The 22348-nt window shown below is 36.3% G+C and overlaps 1 protein-coding gene across 3 annotated transcripts; it reads right to left on the minus strand.

The window, feature by feature from the left end:
* Window positions 1-2655: 2655 nt before the first annotated feature.
* LOC130961976 (uncharacterized) lies at window positions 2656-22348 on the minus strand. Of its 3 annotated transcripts, none has more exons than XM_057888030.1 (26): window positions 22105-22348; window positions 21455-21535; window positions 21144-21281; window positions 19327-19437; window positions 19156-19206; window positions 18960-19060; window positions 18472-18565; window positions 16798-16929; window positions 16398-16658; window positions 16223-16301; window positions 15971-16062; window positions 15589-15672; window positions 15015-15089; window positions 13506-13553; window positions 13170-13265; window positions 11686-11915; window positions 7899-11386; window positions 7696-7775; window positions 7537-7617; window positions 6707-6778; window positions 6527-6632; window positions 6354-6408; window positions 6026-6154; window positions 5827-5944; window positions 4662-4744; window positions 2656-3283 (listed from the first exon to the last, which is right to left on the minus strand). In XM_057888030.1, exons 1-26 carry the CDS (start codon window positions 22267-22269, stop codon window positions 2869-2871), a joined length of 6465 nt encoding a protein of 2154 aa, XP_057744013.1. In that variant the 5' UTR covers window positions 22270-22348; the 3' UTR covers window positions 2656-2868. The 3 variants fall into 3 exon arrangements, with proteins under 3 accessions (XP_057744013.1, XP_057744012.1, XP_057744014.1); XM_057888029.1 differs by having other exon boundaries at window positions 2656-3286; XM_057888031.1 differs by lacking the exons at window positions 21455-21535; window positions 22105-22348 and adding an exon at window positions 20457-20571 and having other exon boundaries at window positions 2656-3286.

Consider the following 22348-nt stretch of genomic DNA (forward strand, 5'->3'; position numbering starts at 1 on the left):
GGCTATGTGATAGAAGGCTCCAAAAGAGTTATAATTTGTTTTTCAAAAGAACAAAATTCATAATAAATAATGTACTATTGTCTACTAATAAGTCTCTAAAAAACTTATTGAGTTTCAAAAATATTTACCGAAATACATATTATATTGAAACAATAAATGAGAAAAATCATGGGTATTTATGTATCAAATTCATAATTTAAGTAAAAATGTTATAATAGAAAAGTTACCCTCACTTTTATCTGGGCTATAATATACCAAAATTAATATAATTAAATCACATTCCATTGTAAACTAGAAGTATATTAGTCCAAATGAATTTATAATTTGGTATGATCAATTGGGTCATCCTGAAACAACAAGGATATGGAGAATTATTGAAAATTCACATTCACTAAAGAACTAGAAGATTTTTAAATCTAGTGAATTTTGTTGTGCTGCATGTTCTCAAGAAAAGCTAATTTTAAGGTCATCACCAGTAAAGATTGAATTTGAGTCTCCTAAATTCCTTGAAATGATTCTCCACCATGTAGATCTTTTAGATATTTTATGGTCATATTAGACGCATCTTCGAGATGGTCACATGTGTGCTTATTGTCTTCTCGCAACCTGAAGTTTGCGAGATTACTTGCTCAAATTATTCAATTAAATATTTAAAGACACAGTTTTTAGAAAATCCAATTAAAACAATTTGTCTTATACTGGTGAACACACCTCTCAAGCTTTCGATGCTTATTGTATGACCAATGTTGTAGGTGTTAAACGTCCAATAGCTCATGTTCATATACAAAATGGACTAGCAGAGTTACTTATCAAATGACTCCAATTGATTACTAGACCCTTACATATGAGAACAAATCTCCCAACCTCTGTTTGGGGCATGCCACTTTACAAGCTGTAGCATTTATTCGCTTAAGGCCAACAAATTACCGTCAATTCTCTCTTTTGCAATTAACTTTTGGCCAGCAACAAAATATTACTCATTTGAGAATATTTGGGTATGCGATGTATAGAAATCTGATGGATTCTTACCATCATCACATAGAACAGGCCTCTGAAGAAAGTAGAACATCTGATTTTACTATGGCCATCTGAACAAGAAGATTTTCTCTGAGGTTTGCTTGACACTGATGTCTTAGTTAATAAGTACTTTGTAGCTTAAATTACTTTTCGTGACATATAATGAACAAGAAAATAACTCTGAAGCTTTCTTTAGATTGTAGATCAAGCACATGTTGTTCTATTAGTAGGGGGAATTCTTCAACCTATAGAAGAGACAAGGGAGCGATTATTTCCGTGGTTACCACCGAATCAGTTGCATTTCTTTTCATGCGGCCACATTGTCCCTACAGATAGCATTATGCCAATTGCGGTTTCTCGTGGTCCTTCTGGCCACTTCTTTGATTTTAGCTACAGCTCTAGAAGCTCACCAGACTTGATGAGCATATCCTTATTCTTGTCCATCATTGTTTACCATGGTTTCTGTTGTAAAAGATAGCATTTGGCTTCTGTCTTGAGATAGAAAGGATGGAGATGGCGAGACGGCAGAGATGGGTCTCACTCTCCAGTGTCCCATAACTTTGGAGAGTTAAATCTCAATTTGACCCCTGAAATTTGGCCTGATGCTCAGAATGACCCCTACAATTTCATTGGCTCCAATTAGAACCTTCAAATTTACAATTGTGGCTCTAGCATGCCCCTGCGATCATCTCCGTCACCCGAATGCTGATCTAGCGCAATTACATGACATGGTGGACACTACTTAAATGACGACGCATTGGTTTTGCGCGCAAACCCTTTGGAAACCACGTAGTGGAAGGGTTTTCTTGATGTTTGGCAACTTATGATCGTCGTAGTTGAAAGAAAGAGGGTTTTAACCCACAAAAAACTGAAACGACGTGGTTTTCAAAGGGTTTGGGCGCGAAACCAATGCGCCGTCATTTAAGTAGTGTCCACCGTGTCATGCAATTGCATCAAATCAGCATTCTGGTGACGGAGATGATCGCAGGGGTAAGTTGGAGCCACAATTGCAAATTTGGGAGTTCTAATTGGGGCCAACGAAATTATGTGGGTCATTCTAAGTATCGGGTTAAATTTCAGGAGTCAAATTGAGATTTAACTCAACTTTGGAGGTATAGAAAGTTGCTTAAATATTGTCTCGGAGACATCTCGTGTCTCTAATTCAAGAAGTACAAAAATTATCTTAAAATTTGTCTTGGAAAAGAAACGTTTTTGCCTCCAACATCTCTGTCCTCTCTTTGTCAAGACAACAACCAAATGACACCTGAAGTATTCAACTGTGGACAATGAAGGACTATGTTCCATCTTGTGTTTTATAGATGCGGGAACTAGGCCTTTTGCTATGTAACTTGGTCACTGGTTCCTGAAGGAATCGTAGTCTTCTTTCCTTCCTTAGATTATTAAGGTAAAGTGTATGAACTCTGGGGATCTTCTGGCACCATTGAGAAGCGTATCTTTAGAGAGCCTAGGAATAATATGGAAGTTGAATCTGTTCTAAAGGAATATAAAGATGCCATTTGTGCATTATCTCAACTTAAGTGATGGAATGGGTCGGTGTGTCGTCATGGTTGGACTGCAGTATGCTAGTTCAATAAAATGGTTAAAGAAACGATTTGATTATTCAAAGAAGTAAATCAGTTTAAGCAAATAAATAGATCTCTATATACATGCCGATGAGTATCAACTACTAGACAAACATCCACATTGTACAAAATTAGAGTCCCCCAAAAGCATGTAACACGATCATGTTTCCCCACAAAAGCAAATAACTAACCACAAGGAGGGCTTAGTATGGCACATATATAAACCCTAATTAGTAATCAGGGAACAAAAATTCCCTGTTCTTTACTGCTATGAATGTTTCCTTTCCCACTTTCCTTCACGTCTGTTATCCCTTTCTCTTCGTTCACCAAGTTGCCTTGACTTGCTTCCCCTTGAACCATGCCTTTGGGAACCATATGCACTAGATTGGCCATCAAAAGCTGACACTAATTCTGGATCTCCAATGCTGCCGGTATCCCCCGAATCCCGGCTTCCATCAGCATTTTCTTCGTATAAGCTACTGCTGTCATCCTGGCTATCACGAGATCGTAAGATGGTAGGCTGGATGGGAAATGACCGGGACCCGGAAACAACAATTGATGGTGAGCCTCCTATTGATGAACTCGTGGAGGGAATTTCCGGCTGTAAGCTCCCAGATCCAGCTCTAGTGCTGCCTTCGATAGCAGACCTTCCGTTTTCCCTCTCACGAAATCTTTCCCGGGGTCTACTGCAAGATCAAGACAAAACAAAATTTGAACCAATTTACCATGCAAATCCCAAGATAATTATATCACTGGAGTGAAGATTGTGTTCTACTATGGACACCATCAACTTTGAACATACGAGAAACTATTTCAGGCAACAATTTTAGCGCACAATTGAACTAAGATTTTGCCTCTACATGGTTTCCATTCTCTCCCTATCTCTTACATCCTTTTTCTCTCTAAAGCTTTTCCAAACCTAGATCTTTTCTTCCATCCACAACAATCAAACTCGAGTTTATGGGGACTAGGCGCTAAATCACTCAGAGCCAACAAGCATTGGCATAGACCTTCCTCTTTTATCTGTTTATTTATTTATCTATTTATTTATTTTTTACTCTTTTTTCCTTATGAGAATTAATTGTCTACCTCAACTTTTGCAGTCTTTCATTTTTCATCATAATTTCCTTTTTTCCGCCAAGTATTCATGTGTGTGTATGCGCACGCATGTGTATCACTTAAAATATGAAAACCTAATGAACCTCAAGTATGACCATCCAAGGTAACATCAACATAAAAAAAAAAAAAAAAAGTAAAAAGGACTACTGGAAAAATTGATCAATCAAATTTTAATGAGAAGTCCAGAAACCACATGACCTCTAAACACTGTAGATCAGAACTTTATCCAAATTTGATCAATGTAAATATAAGAAAGAGGAGTAGAATCAATCCTTAATGGTTAGACATACAACATTGTACCTATGCAACACAAAACAACGATTAACAAACCTTGAGCCACTAACTGTGACCAATTACATGGATTAAATGTTGTAGCATCGTATTACTTATTTATTTTTTCAATAAAAAGAAGAATATCATTAAGAAGGAAACAAGAATGATACAAGAAATTGGGAGCATAAGTGATCCACCTTTAGAAGAGCCAAAGGCAAACAAAAGAAAAGCCATCTATAAGTATTTAGCGCCATATTGTAACTTACATATAAAGATAGAGAAATCACTACTGAGTAACTTTCTTAGCGGGAAGCCTATAGTTTTCTTGGATTCCCTATTCCCTATTCCCTATTCAATTTATTGAACTATCGTCCATTTGATCTACTCTCTCCTTAACGGAGCTTTTGTAAATCTTCCCTACACAACCAAACTGCCTATATCAATATTCTTCCAAGTTTTTTCCACAGGAAGTATTCAACTTCTTTCTAATGCATTCATTTTCAATCTTATATTATCTAATGTGTTCATTCCTACGACACAATATTCTGGATATTAAGCTTATTCTTGTTGGCTTTCATCATCCATTAATTTCCATATGATGTCATTTCTGAATTTTTTTTTATTCTGTAAGAAAACCTAAAAGGAATGTAACTTGATATAATAGCTTACCTGCTGTGAGTGGAGGAAGGATAGTCCCGTCGAGATGTTCGAAGTCCTGATTCGGCTTGCTCTATTTCACGCTGGAGTTCTCTCTGCATACAATCGGAAGGTATTATTATTTTGAGGACCTGAACCAAACCACCATAACTATATTCTCGAAGCCTCAATCAAGAAAGTCTGACAAATGGACATGTCAATAAAATATAAAATAATGCATCCTCCTGGGAAATAGTTGGCAACAAGGCAATACAACAAAGTCAAAATGGCACTGCAGGTGTAGGATACCCGCTTAAATTACACAAACAGAACCCGTCATGATTACTGAACTGATAACCCGGAAGTAAAATTATGAAGAAAATAATTCCTCAGAAGAAAATTGCTCCAACAAATGTATCACACACAAGAAGCACTGTAAAAATAGGTGTGCTTGATATCTGGAAGGCCTCTTCATCCATCAAAAAATCCTAATTCCATAGTAATTTACAGGATAAACATGATCTCATGGCTAAGGCAGTTGCTAAGGAGCTGAACATTTGTTGAATTACCACATTTAAGCAAAAATGTGATAAACATGCAATTGTATATATGTCCTATATATAGTCTTCCATGATAGGTCCAACCACACAGATTGTCAGTTACTTTGTGAAGGAGAAGATTCAGTTTGTATAATAGGTTGCTACAACTTTAGTGTTCTAATGACCTATTGGAAAATATGTCTACTAAGATAGCATTTGGTAAGTGTTTTGAGACAGAGGAGCTAGAGACCTTGGGGACAAAAACTATTTTGAGAAGGGGCAGAACAAAAACTTAAAAATATCCATGTCTATGGACAAATTTCAAAAAGTAATTTATGTGCTTCTAAAATAGAGACACACAAAAGACATGTCTCCAAGAGGATTTTTAAACCAACTTATACCTTTGAAGAATGGACACGGTAGATGGTATCTATTGTCCCACTGTTTCTGCCCTTTTTGTCTCAAAACAGAAAACAAAGACTACCTAACTGCCTTAGAGTTCAAAACCTGGATTACATACATGATTACACCTAAACTTAAGCATTGCAAGGGGTAATGCTTGACTAACAGATTTAGTAAGACTTAATGGACAGGGCTAGTACATGTAGTAATGCTAACATAATTCAGGACGGAAAATCATGTTGATAAAGTGAAATTACTTGTGTATTCCTCTCCTTCTCCATATCAAGATTGTGACGCAGTTCCCTTGTTTTAGCACGCTCTATTTCCAGCAACCTCTGTCTCTCTAGCTCTTTTTCCATTTCAGCTGCTCTCTCCCTGTTGAACATTTTCAAAAAGATCAGATTTCACTACCATCAAGAGCCATAAGCAGTATAATTCTCAATAATGGGTAAGAACCTATCAAGTTCTTGAAGAAGTTCTGCCTCCCGTAGAGTTGCTTCTTCTAAATACTTTTGGCGGGCATGTCTTATAAGTAGTTTCTTTTGCCTACGAGCTAGAATATCTTCTTTGAGCTTGGACTTTTCTCTGGTAAAATCATAAGAATAGGTTTCCAAACACTTAGCCACAGAACTCACTAGCAAACACAGCCAAAGGAAGTAAATGCTGTTTTATTAACACGGTTTCTCCCATTTGCATTCTCTTTCTAGTGGAGTCCTATCATTGCTTCAGAAAAGAAACATATGATCACTATGGTAAAAAAATAAAGAATCCTATAATCACTTACAGGGAACGAATGCACTCTCTGATTTGCTGAAGCCGTGAAACATCCTTTTCCAAGGCTGTAAAATGATTAAATTTTGTAAAATCTGACAACAGTAGCCGCAATGACAAAAAGTTACAGGGAAAGTTTAGTTTTGGTTACATGAACCTTTATATGCTGGAGTTAAAAGTACTTACCGGGTAGACTTTGAATCTGATTACCATCTTTGGCATCCTTAGTCTGTTTTGGTAGTGTATTTTCCTTCTGTATAATGTCTAGTTCAAGCTCCGCCTCCTCTACCTCCTAGAAAATGGTCAATTACATGTAAAAGGTTGAAATTTTTAAAATAATAAATGGATTCAATTGACCATGCTTACCATATCATCTTGGTCAATTTTATTTGAAAATATATCAAAGTATGAGTGAACGGCTGTTAGGTTGGAAAGGACCTGTTCAAGTCAGCAAAGTTTAGAAGGTAACCATGGATCAGAAGTGAAAGTACGCAATGATATGCAAAATCTAACCATGTATCTAAATGACCATCCTTTAAAACTGTTGCCTAATGTAAGCAGTCATAAATTGCAATTTGCTAAATATTGCAAGGGCATGTGGGATTAGGACAGAATGATGCTGGTTTGACTTTAGCAACTTACCCTACTAAATAACTTAAAGTGACAGAATTTTTACTGATACCAACCACTAAATTAAAACTATCTGATATAGATTTTGAATACAAACACTTCATGTGTCAATGAATACAAACGTGAACAAATAACTTATTTGTATAGATTTTGAATATGTAGATTTCAGTTTATTAAAAACATTACATTAAATTATTTTAAGATAGTTGCCAGAATTTGACTGAATTGCTTGAGAAAAGTCATTATCAGCACTAATAGTTTATACAGACAATGTACAAGGAGAATCCCTGTAAGACCCCATTATTAATCGAAAGAATAAACACAAAAGATAAAAAGGAATGTCTGGGAAAGTTAGTAACCCCCAACAATATACCATCCAGTTTGTCAAAAGCAATTGTCATAAGGCAACACTCTAGGTCCATGCAGTACCCCAAAGTTTTGTTACTCAATATTGGCATCAGTCATGAAACAGACACATCAAACATATGGTGTATCTATAAAAGGAATGAATCTGGTTAAAATTTAGATTTTCATCAAAAGGATGACATGATGATTAATTGTTATACCTGGAGAATAGATTCACGGGTGTTGGCAAATTCTGGATCACAATACTTTGGAGAACTTGACGAAATTACTTCTTTCAGGGCCTAACATAAGGATAATTATGAAAATCAGCATGGGGTAAGAAAAACGTAAATATAAAATTTCTGCATTGATCAAGATACCATTTTGGCCTCATTTCCCTCGTCTCTAAATCTACACAGAACTTGACAAGTCCTTTTCTCTATGTCCCCAAGCTTGCCATCTAGAAAAAAATATAGGGCATAGAACTTATGGTTATAAGCAAGCATAAATTATCCAAATTACAATATGCCAATTCCACATGGTAAAGATTATTTAGCATAATAGAAAGGCTAAAGATCCATACCATGTTTTGTTGAGCCTAACTCCTCAATACTTCTCCATACATTTTCAGGAATTAAAGAAATATCTTCAACTGGTGAGTACAAGCAAGCACAAGCAATAAGTGCCAATGAAAGTTGTAGGACAGGACCATCATGCACTTGTTGCGAGTTATGCAAACAACAAATAGTATCTGCTGCCATAAGAAAAGATTGAAGCTTTTGACGCTCAGCAAATGGAATGTAATTTGAAAGAAGTGCCATTGCATGAACCCTTATTTGTAATGAGGAATCAGATGATGCCAGCACAACGACCTCATCCCATGTATTGGAAACCAGATGAGAGAGAACATGATCTGGAACAGATACAGAAACCTTATTTGGAACCAAGTCACTGCAAATTTTAGAATATATAACTGCTCTTTCTCCATTGGTGTACTGGCCAACAAGTTTTCCCAAATGTTTAATAGCTATAATTCGTTGCTCAGGCTCAGCATGGCCCAGCAATATACAGAATAGTTCTTTTAGAGGAAGTTCAGTTTCTTGACTGTAATAGATACCTCTCGCAATCAAAGAAGATAGCCATTTATCACTCTGCAATCGCCATGAGATTTTCGGGGCACTATAACACACTTTCTTGATTGCAGAGCAAATTGTGCCTATCACATTATCCAGGCGAAAGCCACTGGGAATTCCAAGTAGACAATCAACTATCAAGCAAGAAACTTCCCAGCAATGGTTTTCTTGGAGCATTAAGATCAATTCAGAAAGGCCTTCAAGACCTGTTGTCCAATGATGTGTGGACAGTTCAGATGATTTAACAGGGGAAGAATTTTCATAATCTTCAGTACTCTTAAACTTTTGAGAAACTGATGTCAAAGATTTTAAATAGACAACACACTCTGCTGCACTTATTGTCAGCTTTCTGGTTAGCTGATGATGAAGATTCCAGCAGCGCTCAATAGCTGGATTAAGCTCATTAATGAGACCCTCTAAGTCTTTGGAAAAGCTCTCTAGATCATCAGAATGCAAATGGCACTGATCAACATCATCAATAGCATTATTCATTTCAATCTTATGAGCATCATTCTCAATTATTGTGTTAGAGACATCACTAAGAAACCATGACTTTGGCTTTGAGTTATCATCAGAAATGTCCCCATCATTCGCATGGTGGAAAGGAGGCAGCTGAGGAGGAATAAGACCAAAGGCTTTTAATGTATTCACTAACAGGACTTTGCAGTTATCCATAACACATTGAAATGCACTTAGATAATCATAGAAAGAAGTGGTTGGCTCGATATCAGGAAAGTTTGCCCAATTTAATAAACACTGCAAAAAGTCTCTCTTGTAATGAATAGATAAGTCAGGAAAAATTGATGCCAAAATAAATATAGCCAGTGCTACATTGTACCCATTATCATCAGAATTTCCTTCTATCTCATTCTTCTGCTTAATTTTATCAAATAGAACATTGAAGCATAATTCCTCAAAGTTAAGACAGGAATCACCATCCGACAACCTTTCATCATGTGAGATCTTGGACAAAGAATATGAAATGATAGGCCTCAATATACGCAATACAGATTCAAGAAATGAAACGTCACAGTATGTAGAACTTGAGAGTGAAACCAACACTTGCACCAATTTAGGTGTCTCGGGAACCATGGCTTCCATGTGCTCAACTATAATAGACTCAAGTATATAGAGGATTATAGCTCTTGCATTCTTTGCATTATAGCCCTTTAAATTTTCATTACCAATTGAAGAAGCAAATGAAAATGGCCACGAGCACAACTCAGAAAACCAACACAGAACATCAGGCACAAGAGCAGAAGAAACAGATCTCAGTTGCAAACCAACAGCTTCCAAAATAGCTTCCCCAAAAGTTTCAAATTGCTTTTTCACACTAGGAAAGAACTTCCAGAGCTCAGGATAGATTGCGCGGAAAGAGTTGTCCTTACGGTTTTGATTACACTGTTCAAACTCTCTTTTAGCTGAAGAATCATGTTCGCCCCTGGAATCTTCAAGTTTAACATCTTTATACTTTCCATCGACAACACTATCAACGACAGCAAGATCATCAGCAAAAATCGAAAGTAAGTGTGATAGCTGAGACAGATCTGATGCAAGGAACATTCTGTCCTTCATATACTGTTTTGCATTGCGAGATACTGCCATCCAACCCAAAAATCGAACCAAAGGGTATGGTGAACAAGAGAACTGAGAAATTCTCTGCATCCATGCAGAAAAGGGAATTAAGTTTCCAGACAGGCAATTATTCTGGATTTTTGTTATTAATTTTTCCTTGTCATCTCCACCACTTGAAGCAATTACAAGTTGTTGCAGCAGCAACCAACGTCGCTCTACCCCTTGTGTTCTTTCTTGTGCCAAATGCAAACTGCCTTCCTTTAGCTGCTGATGGAAAGATGACACCATCTTGTTCAAGTCTTCAGCATATTTTAAAATGATATCTATCACATGCTCTGGAGGACAATACAGTTTGGTGCCAGAGTGCAAAAAATACAAAAGACTCTGCAGAAGAATCTCATGCATAGAAATTTGATCTCGCCGCAGTCGTTGGATTAGGAAGCTACATAGCAAAGCTTGGTTTTGTCGAACCAATGTAAGAGCATCAGCATATTGTATATCATGTGGAGACAGCTTGATAACCTGCTCATCAAATCCCTCAGTAAAATAAGGACAATCTTCACCATCAGATACTGTTGAATGATATTTTCTATCTAATTCAGCAGCCTCAAGCAGTATGTGAAAAACAAGTTTATCTCTTTTTCCTTCTAAATTTGCTACTGTTTCCAAATTAGCTTTATTCGTTCCAGAAGCCTTATTTAACTGCTTAATATTGTGAAACTGCAATGTTTTCCTTGCATTGATGTTGAAAAGGTCCACAAGTTTTGAAGAGGCTCCAATAGACAACATGAAATAAGGATTTACATAGCATTCTGCAGCCAATAACAATGCATCAATTGCAGCATCATGGCTTTCAACAGTAATATCACTTCGAGAATGAAAATCTAAAGCCAAGTGTTTAAACTCAGAAGCACGAAGCTCACAATCATGGTAGTTCAAAAGTTGAAAATAATCTGCTTGCAAGTTTAAATAGTCAAAACCCCGACCATCATTCAAGAGAACATCAGTGGAATGTTTTTCAACCATTTGACTTGATTCGGCGCTCATATCCCCAAAGTTTGCGACAGAATTATTTTGACTAGGAATGCTAGAAAACTTGGTCAAGGCAATATTCTGCAATTCTGGTGGGGCAAAAAGTAGATTGCGGTCTTCAATGGAATCAGATTTTCCTGCTGTTTCTGAAACATCTGATTTTCCATCAGATTCATCTTGCCCATTTGGCTTAGAGAAACCACTACTACCATTAAAAACAGATGAGAGTGGTGACAATAAAGTTTCTGGTTCTGCTGGTTTGGAGGCAGACTTACAGAGGTCAACATCAGGTGGCAATGGCATGTGCGGTTCCAATATGGAGAGAAGCACACTGCAAAAGGAAGTAAAAGAGTAACATAATATCAGAATTAATAGATCCTAACAAGTTTCTTCATCTTAAAATAAATATTAGTTTTATTCACCCCTAAACATTAACAACAATAGCCACACACAAAGTCAACTGCATTTTATGTGGCTGCCAAAGAATTTTGCTAAAATATAATTCATTCACAACATGGTTGTTAGAACGGGAAGATCAACAACATACAATATGATTATATGAACAGAAAAACACCGCATTGAAAGAGTTGATAAATCCCTAAGCTACAGCACAAGAAAACCATGCATTACCTAGGAGCCACAGATCCATGCCTCCACTCTGATTCCAAAGAAGGTAGTACAGCTGGCTTTCGTACTGCAATATGGATGATATTTAGAGCAATCATGCAGTTGTGTTCCTGTTTTTCTTGAAAGGAAGCTGGAAGATTCCCAAAAGCTATTTTGCTTTTCGATACAGCAATGGCGGGATCAAGAAAAGGCTCCAGCATCTCCACAAGAAAGAGGATTCTGTGTTTAACTTCCTGGAATTGGCACATGTAGGAGTAAATATTAACAAACCTCATCCACCTTCTTCAAACATCATTCTTGACAAAAAATATCATCACTCCAAATAAAAACCTAGAACTAGTAAATATTACCTCAAATAAAATATCAATTCCAACTATTTTTTTTTTCGAAAAAAAAGAAAGAAAGAATAAAAACAGAAAAGAGATACATTGGCAAAGGGAAAGAACAATGGAGAGGGTGAGAGAGGTGGCAGCAGCGGTGACAGCAAGGAGGAGGCGGCAACGAATCAATGGAGGAGGCAACAGAGAGAGAGAGAGAGAGAGAGAGAGAGAGAGAGAGACCAAATGGAGCCTAAAAGAATGTAACATCAAATTCTACAATATAAAAGGGCATCACTCAATTCTCTGGCCCAGATATGGACCAAAACTAACTGCCTGGATGAGCTATAAACAACAAGTGAGCTGACACACGATTATATGTCCAGGTTACCAGTGAGTTATTTCAGCTCGCTCTAACATCCTCCCTGAACGTTAGGGATCTCACATTGAATTCTGGGAGTCCTATGCATAGAAGTTCGCTTTATCTGAACCTCAGCATGTCTGTAATGCATTTCTTCTTAGAATAGTTATATTTTTTTACTTCTTAGCATAGTTCTAATTTTGTGTGTCCAAGAATCCCTTTTTTTTCCCCTCGATGGAGTTATCACTATAAACATATAGAATATTCAAACATACAGAATATTCTGATTTTGGATCCCATCTCAGCCACCTTGACACAGTTTATATGGATTCCCTTGATTTTGTCACTTAGCAGAGTACTTTTGAGAAATATTTGTATAGATTTTAAACTTGAGTTACTCTTCTTTCGCATGGTAGTACTTTTCGTATTGATAAACCATTGTGAAAATCCAAGGTATTTATTTGAATATAGGTGCTTAACTAATGCCAATGACATTTTTTAGTGGTCAGGCCAATTAAGACACTTTATCCTGATGTGTCCAATGTACCATGCTTGCACATATTGTGTACTTCACTTGTTATTACATAATTGTCCAAATAGTCGTTCCAAATAGTTGTTTCTATACAACACTCCCTCTGTGTGTGAAATGTCTTGAGCACAGTGCAACAACTTCATCACTATTCATAGGCCTCCAAGTTCTAGCTTAAACTTCAAGGTTAGTTAGTATGGCACTGAAACGTCTTGATACAATGTAACAACAATAATGGAAAGGGAAGCAACAATTTTAATTCTCATTTATAGTGAAGTACCTTATACTTCCCCAAAATGTCATCCATGTGCCCGGACAGAGCAAGCAAGATATACTTCAAGGCAGCACGAGCACGAACAAGTGAATTGTGGGCATCCTGAAAAACATGCTAATCTTAGCTAGAGACCATAACATTAAGCTTAGTAAAGAACAGTTATCACCAGAAAAAATGGGAGTATGGAACGAACTTTCAGGCACAGCAACTTAATTCATTCAACAAATGCATTGCACAAGATGCCAAAGCAAAACTACCTAAAGGTAGTTTGAATGTCATAATGCAAGAAATAACGATCAGCACCCAAGAAGAACATGATGTATTGAAGATTGACAAACAAACCTGTATTACACCCAAAAGATCCTCCATCAGCTCCAAAGCAAGATCAACCTATGCAAAGCAATCCCATAGATAAGGAAACAAACAATATTTAATACCAACACTTAAATCTTGGCATATGTCCATAACATAGAATACAAAATCGAACATTTACTCCACAAGAATTTCCTACATATATTTATATATACTGTTAAGTTAGAAATTCATTCAAATAGTAGAAAATTCCTTTTAAAAAAAATCTAATATGTATATATATATGCTAATGCTAAGGGGTGAGACTAGCATTCCCCAAACATATAAGTCCATCTTTTTAACAATAACTGGTACCCCAACTACTTCCACTAACACATTGGTTCCAATTGTCCAATTCATCCTCATCATTGCAACGTTAAGCTTCCTTGTTTATCTTTATCACCCGGCATCCAGTCTCATACAACTAGGTAATAAAAAACTAAAAATTCAAAAATCAGTGTTGACCTTTGACTTTAACACACCCTCCTCTTTTATCCAGAATCAGTACCGATTGTGTAAGGGAGAATGTGAAGTTACAAAGCCTACATCATAAAATCACTTTTCTTTGTTTAAAAAGAAAGGGAAAAAGAAATGCAAGCATCACCCTCACCGGAGGAGGAAGTGAAGACGGAGAGATGGAGAACTAGAAGAAGATGAGGATGAGGCAATGGCGGTAGAAATTGGAGCTGTAGTGGTGGTGGGTTTGTGGGTAAGGGGAAAATGATGATGATGGCCACAACAGTAAGGGGTGACAGCGGTGGAGTGGGGTTAAGGTTTGTGGTGTTGTTGATAATGATGATAATGATGGTGATGATATTGGTGGTGGTCAGTGAGGGGTGATGGTAGTGGGTGGGGAGGGGCAATGGCAGGGTGGAATGGTGGCAGTGAGAGTGAGTGAAGAGCAATGGCAATGGGGTGGTGGCAGTGGGATGGGTTGAGGCAAATGGTGGTGAGGTGGGGGTGATGGCAATGATAATGGAGAGAGAAAGTGAGGGTAGATTAGTAATTTCATAAAAAAGCTAACAGTTAACTGAGTAAGTTAACCCTTGACTAAACATTTGATAATTTTGACAGAGTATATCTTTTAGGGGTCCTTTTGTCAAAACTTGAATCTTTTAGGGATCAAAATAGCTATTTACTATTTAGGTAATATAAAGCCTATATGAAAATCAGCAATTAAGTGAAAGAAACCAACCCTAAAACTCAATCAAAGAGTAGCATAGATAGCGCAATACAATAAAATCCCAACCTCCTAACTCCCTAACTCCAAACAAAAGCATTAGATAAAACATAGAAATTTGAACATGATACGGAGCGAGCATAGATAAAACATAAAACCAAGTTTGGTATTTATGGGTGGCGGTGACTGGTGAACTTTTAATAAGATGAGGATGATTATGATAAAAAATAATGATAATGACAAGTACATATAAAAACAAAACAAGGAACATAACATCCCCAGAGTATTTCTTAAATCATATGGAATCAGGTTGAACCTACCTTCGCAATCACCTGAGTCATCCATGGTGCTAGCACACCAGAGCACAAATCAATCAGCACACATGCAGCCCTAGCCTACAAAATAGTTTATTTGAAGTAAGTGGCTAACCCAGAAGAGAGTAGGTGTACAATTTATTACGGAATACTTCTATTCTATCTACTTTATAGTTAATTATAGCAAACTATAGTAAATGAGGATTAAACTTTAGACCACTTGGTCATAGATGCAACGTATACGCTATAACGAACTATCAAAATAATCAAAATAAATGAATAAAATAATAAAATAGAAGATGACTTGTCTCCTGAAAGCTTAAACTGTCAGAAAGAAATACACGACTCATTCAATATATAAGAACATTATTAATGTATTTATTCTTTTAATAATAGAAACATCAATTCAACCTCTGATAAACTGTCTACACCAGACTAGAGGAAAATAATAGCAAGAATGACAGAAGATGTGATCCACATAGCTAGAGTGACTGAAGATGTGATCCAATCAAGCAGAAGACCACAGAATATAGATGATTCAAGAACAAAATTAACCATTAAGAAATAGCAGTTGACGTACATGAGATGGTGAATATGAAGAGAGATAACCAGCACATGCATGAAGAAGTGGTCGATATGCGTCTGATGTTGCTGTAGCAACAATCTGCATACATGGCCCACATCAGGAGAACAAAGTCTAAGAAAATCATCAAAATAGATTTTAAAAAGAACATGTATAAAACATCCAGAAAATAGAATCAATAAAAAGGGATGGAATCCTCTCAATTTTTTTTTTCACTTGATAGGATAAAGTGTGATCTCTCACCATTAATTTTATAAGTGGGACCAAGAGAAAACATGAAAGAGAAATCATTGAAGGGTTAGATATCACACTTTACTCTCTCAATTGAAAAAAAATTGAGAAGATCCATTCCCCAATAAAAAAGCTTTTTAAGCATAACCTGGGATAAGGCCTGTTGTACAATAGGCTGCTTCCATGGCGAAAAAGTCTCATCAACAATTTCAAAAGGATTGCTCACCAATGGGCGCAGAGCTATCAAGGAGAAATAAAATGATGAGGAAATTAGCACATCATTTTTTACTAGGGTAGCATTCCATTTCAAAAGTCTTCGTTATTTCAATGACCCAAAATGGCTTCATTATGCTGTAAACCTGATTTTAACCACAACATCAACTCATTATTAACACTCAACCTGGAAGCAGAGCTTGTACAAGTGGCAGCACAGCCCAAAAGTCTGAAGCTCTCTCTGCCAGCTTGCTGCAAAGGACAGGCTGCAAACAACAATGTATCAAACAGTGTGCAAAATAAAAAGAAATTTGAGAAAAAGATAGGCTCAAGGAATGATATATCATTTTACTGTAACAAACCTGTGACGCACAAGAAAATAAAACATTTAAGATTCCTTCTTCCAGTGCTGCAATATCCAATATATTAAGATAACTGCAATCCCAAGGCTCATCTGGCATCCGGAACTCCTCACCGAAGAGGCTTGAATAGTCAAATAAGGTGAAAGAACTCGACAGTTCAAGTTTTGATTTTTCTTCCGAAATAGATAATATATCATTTTGAGGGTTAGATACATTTTGATCGGTATCAGGGTTTATGAACTTCTGCATAATTCTAGCTGCCTGAAACAAGAGAAATAATATACCCAGAAATAAAAATGAAAATGAACATTTGGAATGGATTGAGCAGGGGAAAAAAAGGAGGATAAATTCACAAGTCAATGTAAAACAAGAATTATTCAGGCAAGTACATGACTAATACCGTTCTACAAACACATCCAAGATCAGAATCTTTATATGCCTTCCTCAGTAGCACAAAAATTGCATCTGGCCTAAAAACTATGGCTCGATGTGCAGACAAGATAAGAGGTGATGTACTTCGTGATCTCCTAGGCTGCATTGAAAAAAAACAGTAGAGGAGTGAGAAACGTCATACAAGTGTAACCCTCAATAATTAAGAATAAGTAGATGGAGGGAAAATAATATAAAGGTTTTGCTCATGATTATCCTTGAGAAAAGTAGAATGTTTTATATAAAAGGAAATGTTTTAAATTTCAAATCCATTGAATACATCAAACACTTCAAAAGTTTTCCACTTTTGTCTCCTTAACAAATGCCCTTAGGAACTCACTAGCAAATCCCATAATAATAATCAAGAAAAAGCCAGGAGGAGACTGCTTTTTCCCCATGGATTTCTGTATAAATAATGTGGTATATAATTAAAGAGGCCATTTTGTAATGAAGTTTTCAATTGTTTTTCTCTTTTAAGCTCTACTTTTGGTTAAGGATATTTCCTTATCTTCTTTTTTGGATTAAAAAATTATTATTTTAATCAAATAATTATTTTGGTTGAGGTCTTGAGGTGAATTACTTTTTTGGTTGCATTATTCAAAACCATGGAAAAAAAGATGATGTAAAACCATATGATTCAAGTTGGTTGGTAAAAATGGAGGAGTGTTTTGAGCTACAAATAAAATACCTTTAAAACACACCGCCATTAGACCAGCTATGTTGTTTGGAACAGAATGTTGGATGGTAAATGGAGAACACGAACATAAGCTTGGTGTGGCCGAAATGAGGATACTTAGATGAATGAATGACTATATAGGAATAGATAGAATTAGGAAAAAGGACGTGCGAGAAAGTCAGAGTGGCACCTATGTTGAAAAGATGATGGAATCCTGTCTCATGTGGTTTGAACATGTTGAGAGAAGACTATCAGAGCATGTAACGAGGGTAGATTAGAGTGAAGATACACCAAAGGTTAGAGGCAAAGGGAAAACTAAGACTTTGAATGAGAAGATCTAGAGACATCTAACCATACATCATACCTTACAAGACTGAATAGCATCATTGATCCGTGTAGCCAACCCCACCTAGTGGGATAAGGCTCTATTGTTCTTGTTAATTAAAAAATAAATATTGGGAGAAAGCATGTAACAAGAGATTGTGAAACTTCTTCACAAAGATAAAAATAAAAGACAGTGAAAACCTAATGGACTAGATCCTGTAATAAATAATGAGAAATTGAGAATCTCATTAAATGTCAACTAAAGTAACATTCTATGTTGTTATTTGGTGGAAAAAAAGAGGCACTGTTTTTTCTATTTCCTCTTCGTTTATTGGTGTTGAATCCTAAAGAAGAATATCTTATCTAATGCTCCAAACACATTGTTTCACTTCTCTAATGAAGATGTCTTTTCTTAGTAAGAAAATAAATAAAGAAATATTGAACCCTGGATCGTAGTGAGATTAAGGGATCAGGCAGTATATTCATGAATATGAATTTTAAAGTTGAAACAGACAAACTCATCCCATGAAAGCCAAGAACAGCACATACAGAGTGGCAGAAAAAGACAAAAATACAATTGAAAAGCAAAAGTTTGCTAATAAAGGCAAGTGGACAAGATATCAGACAAATGATTCTAGAAGCTACCTCAAAGTTAGAGGAAACAGTTAAAGCTGTCGAGGGTTGACTACTTTTGGAGATATCAAGATCTGTGATATTTCCTGAAGGCTTTGAAGAAGTCCTGCAATTACAGAATAATCAATATGGATACAGATGCATTTGAGATTTGTACTTCAGGAGATACAGTTTTAGAAGTGATAGAGAGTATATTAGTACAGATTAGGTATGTACAATAAAACCACATCAAAATTCTTACAAATTGAGTGCATGTTAATTTAAGCCAGAAGCACCAAAATGAGCAAAATAGCTGGCATTTTCCCAGCAGGTAGGGTGGGCTATACAACAATTTGTACCATTGGGTTCTCTATAAGACTAACATATAACAACACTTCGTTTCCAAAATTTCGAATATGACATTAGTCAAGAAAACCCAACCAAGACAAGGAACTATAAACAAATAAAACCAGTACCAAACAAAACTTGCACTGGCAACAAACAAGAAAAAGCAATCTAACCGTTCATTCACCACATGAAGAATGGGATAAAGAGGACCCGCAAGCATGGATATAAAGCGTAGGCTAGACTCTGGACTATCTGGAAAGGTTGTAAGGTCTGCCTGAAGTTCATAAACATTGCACAATCAATACTTAAGAAGGATGGGGAAAAAATGGAATTGTGATAAAATCATGAAAGAAGAATCCCGAATTTCACCTCTAGTTGTGGAAGAAATACAAGTAACCGACTCGTCAAGTCTCGCAATAACTATAAAACTATGAAGCATCAGAAATAGAAACAAATAATAATAATAACAATAATAATAATAATAATAGACAAAATAAATTACACAATAACCATATTTATGGAACCAAAAATTCAATCAACCTGGAGATGCATGTCATGAGGATCCTGTTTGTGTGATATAATATGTGGTAGCAAGTAATTAACAACTGGTTGAAACTCGGGCTCAAGACCAACCACAGAAACTCCAATCAGCTGCAAGAGATAGATTGATAAAAACAAGTTTAGTAACGCCAAATGACAATCATTTGAAATTTAAACCTTCTTTTTTATAGAAAAGCATTTCGTTAAGATGAGAAGAAGGATGATACAAATTGGGGATAAGGGTTCCCCTATACAAAACAAAAGGTTTATCTATAAACATAGCTTTTTTTTTCCAATCTCTCAACATGTCTGAGAGGGAAAGTCCCCTATAGAGATAAGCTTACAAACACTTATAATATTATAAGTGTAAGAATACGAACCTAAAATGCTTAGTAAATCATTAATTCGCCTCAGAAGCTCAAAAAGTAACTGAAGAAACAATTTGTGTGTTTGAAAAAAGGAAAGAGTCTAAAACTTAGTCTAGATGTATTGTATAACAAGGGCTGAGCTTTGCATTACTTTTCTATGAATCATTTTCTTTTTCCCAAAAAGATAAGGTACTTTCATATATGCAATAAGGAAGTACACAAGGTCATAAAAGACCAACAGTAACAAAGAAGTGGGCATTCCCAATACATTAGAAACAAAGAACAAATAAAGATTTCTAGAGAGATTGCTGAAAAACAAAAAAAAAAGATAAGTTTGTAGAACTTTAGAGCTCCTTCTCTGCCTCGTTAATTTTATGTGAATCTGCTTGCATTTTAGTTTATCTTCCTGATATAAACACATTATGCCTTGTACTGTGCGTTACCCTCTTTCAAAAATATAGAGGAAGGGGAAGGTTCAATTAACATCTGCATAATGCATTGACATATTTCCACCACCTTATAATTTTCATCGATATAACAACTGAATCAAAGTTATCTAACGTCTTGATCATTTATGTTAGCATTTCGATAAATTGAACAAAAGTATGCAATAAAGAAGCTCTTTGAGGCAAAATCTCTCTTATTTATTTATGTCTGTCTAAAATCCCCATATAGTTTCACTTTCTCTCCCTTTTCAGAACAATGGAGAAATTTATGCAGAACTTTCTTTTGTGAAAGGTACATAGTTGTAGAAGAGACCACCTTGTTAGTTGGGAGGTATTTGTGAACCATGAAAGCAAAGGGACTTGGGCTTTGCTGATTTGGAGTCCACGAACAAAGCATTGACAACTAAGGGCTTTAGCATTTTCTCCACAACCTACACCGTAATGTCATCAAGTCAACTGGACTTGCATCTGAATGGGTGGAACACCAATTGTGCAAGTTAATCATATTAGTGCCTTGAAATTTATTTATCAGGATTTATTGTCGTTCCGTTCTATATTCTCCTCACATTTGAGAAGGGTTCCCACATTACGTTTTCGGAAGATATTTGGATTGGTATTATTTTGTTTTGAGGCAGTTCCATAGCTTTTTTCCTATCCTCTATAAATAATGCCACCTATTTAATGCATTTCTTTCCCTCTACCCTTTACTTTCAATTTTACCAACTCAAGAACCTAAACTTTTGATTCCTTAGTGTTTTTTGTTGTAAATCTTGTTTTTCATTTATTGACTTCGCCTCCAAATAGACAAAAACTTCCAATTGCATAACTCCCTCCACCATTATCTCTGATTTTGTTAAGGAAATAATAATAATATGAAGCTTAGGTTACCAACAAAAGTGGCATAGAGAAATCAACTGCAACAAGGGAGAGGGAGGGGGGGGGTGGATAGCAATTCGATAAGATTTAATTTGTCACATGATGAACATCAGAAAGAAAAGCATACCTGAACGAAGAAAATGGCAATGGGATTCCCACGCAAACAAGATATCCTCACATATCGACATGGAATATAGTTTGTAGGGTAGATCATGTCACGTCTAGGTGCTTCACAACGTGGTCGAACTTTCTGAAACGTCTCTGGCTGGCAAGCAAATATAATCAGTAAGGACTACATAATGACACTTTTGATCTTGGAAAACACATAGTTAAATCATAAGTCACATAGGTAATTCAAATATTGAACAAACACAAGTGCATCTCTCTCCAAATGAGGGTAAGTTTCCAATTATCATTGTCTAAGAATTTTCCACTAACCTTGTAACGCAATCCAACTGCAATTTCCCACTCAAGTACAGACTTGTTGTAAATCCGTATGTGTGACAATAGGCAAGGCTCCTGCAACATGAGCATACAAATACCACTTAGAGATGTGAAGAGATGCACAATGATAAATTTGTACAACAACTTTAATCCCACACGAAAAGATTTATCTAGCATTTTGACACCAATTCGAAAGGAATCAACACGAAACATCCTATTCACAACACTCAATCTTTAAATTGATTAATGCTCAAACCATGCTACATGACCAGAATTTCTCCTGCCAGAAGAAGTTGGCAATCTTTTGCGGTTGGAGGAAATCATGGGTTAACAAATCTAAAGAGTTCAAATCATAGTCTGCTACATAATTCTGGCAAATTTTATACCTAACAAGTATTTTTTTCCTATTTTTGAAGCATGAAAACCTCAATACAAGGCCAAACCCAAGTACTTGTTCATCACCAATTTATCATTCTTGAAACAAAACTACCAATCACAAAACCAACAAGAGGGTAAACTAAGCTGAGCGATGTTACACTTAAAAGAAATCCAAACCTAAGTACTAAGTAGTGACTAAGCATCCATGAAGACTTAAAAATAAAAACCCTGGAAATAGAAGGAAGAAGAGAATGAAATGTACGGACATCGAGTTCGAGAAGAATCCACTCCTTGGTGTTGGTGGCGGTGGACCAGTGAGTGCGGAGGTCGGTGTCGAGAACGTGAAGTGCCTTCTGAGAAGGGGACTCCCTGGACATGGCTTTCACCTTGTACGGAAGAGCCTTCACTCGAGGCTCCAACTCCACCTCCATCTCTCTAATCTCTTTCTTTCTTCTTCCTTCTTCCTTCCTAGCTAGTAACTACCAACCTAATACCTCATCCATCTCAACC

Source organism: Arachis stenosperma, chromosome 2 (assembly GCF_014773155.1).
Source record: "Arachis stenosperma cultivar V10309 chromosome 2, arast.V10309.gnm1.PFL2, whole genome shotgun sequence".
NCBI classification, from domain to species: domain Eukaryota; kingdom Viridiplantae; phylum Streptophyta; class Magnoliopsida; order Fabales; family Fabaceae; genus Arachis; species Arachis stenosperma.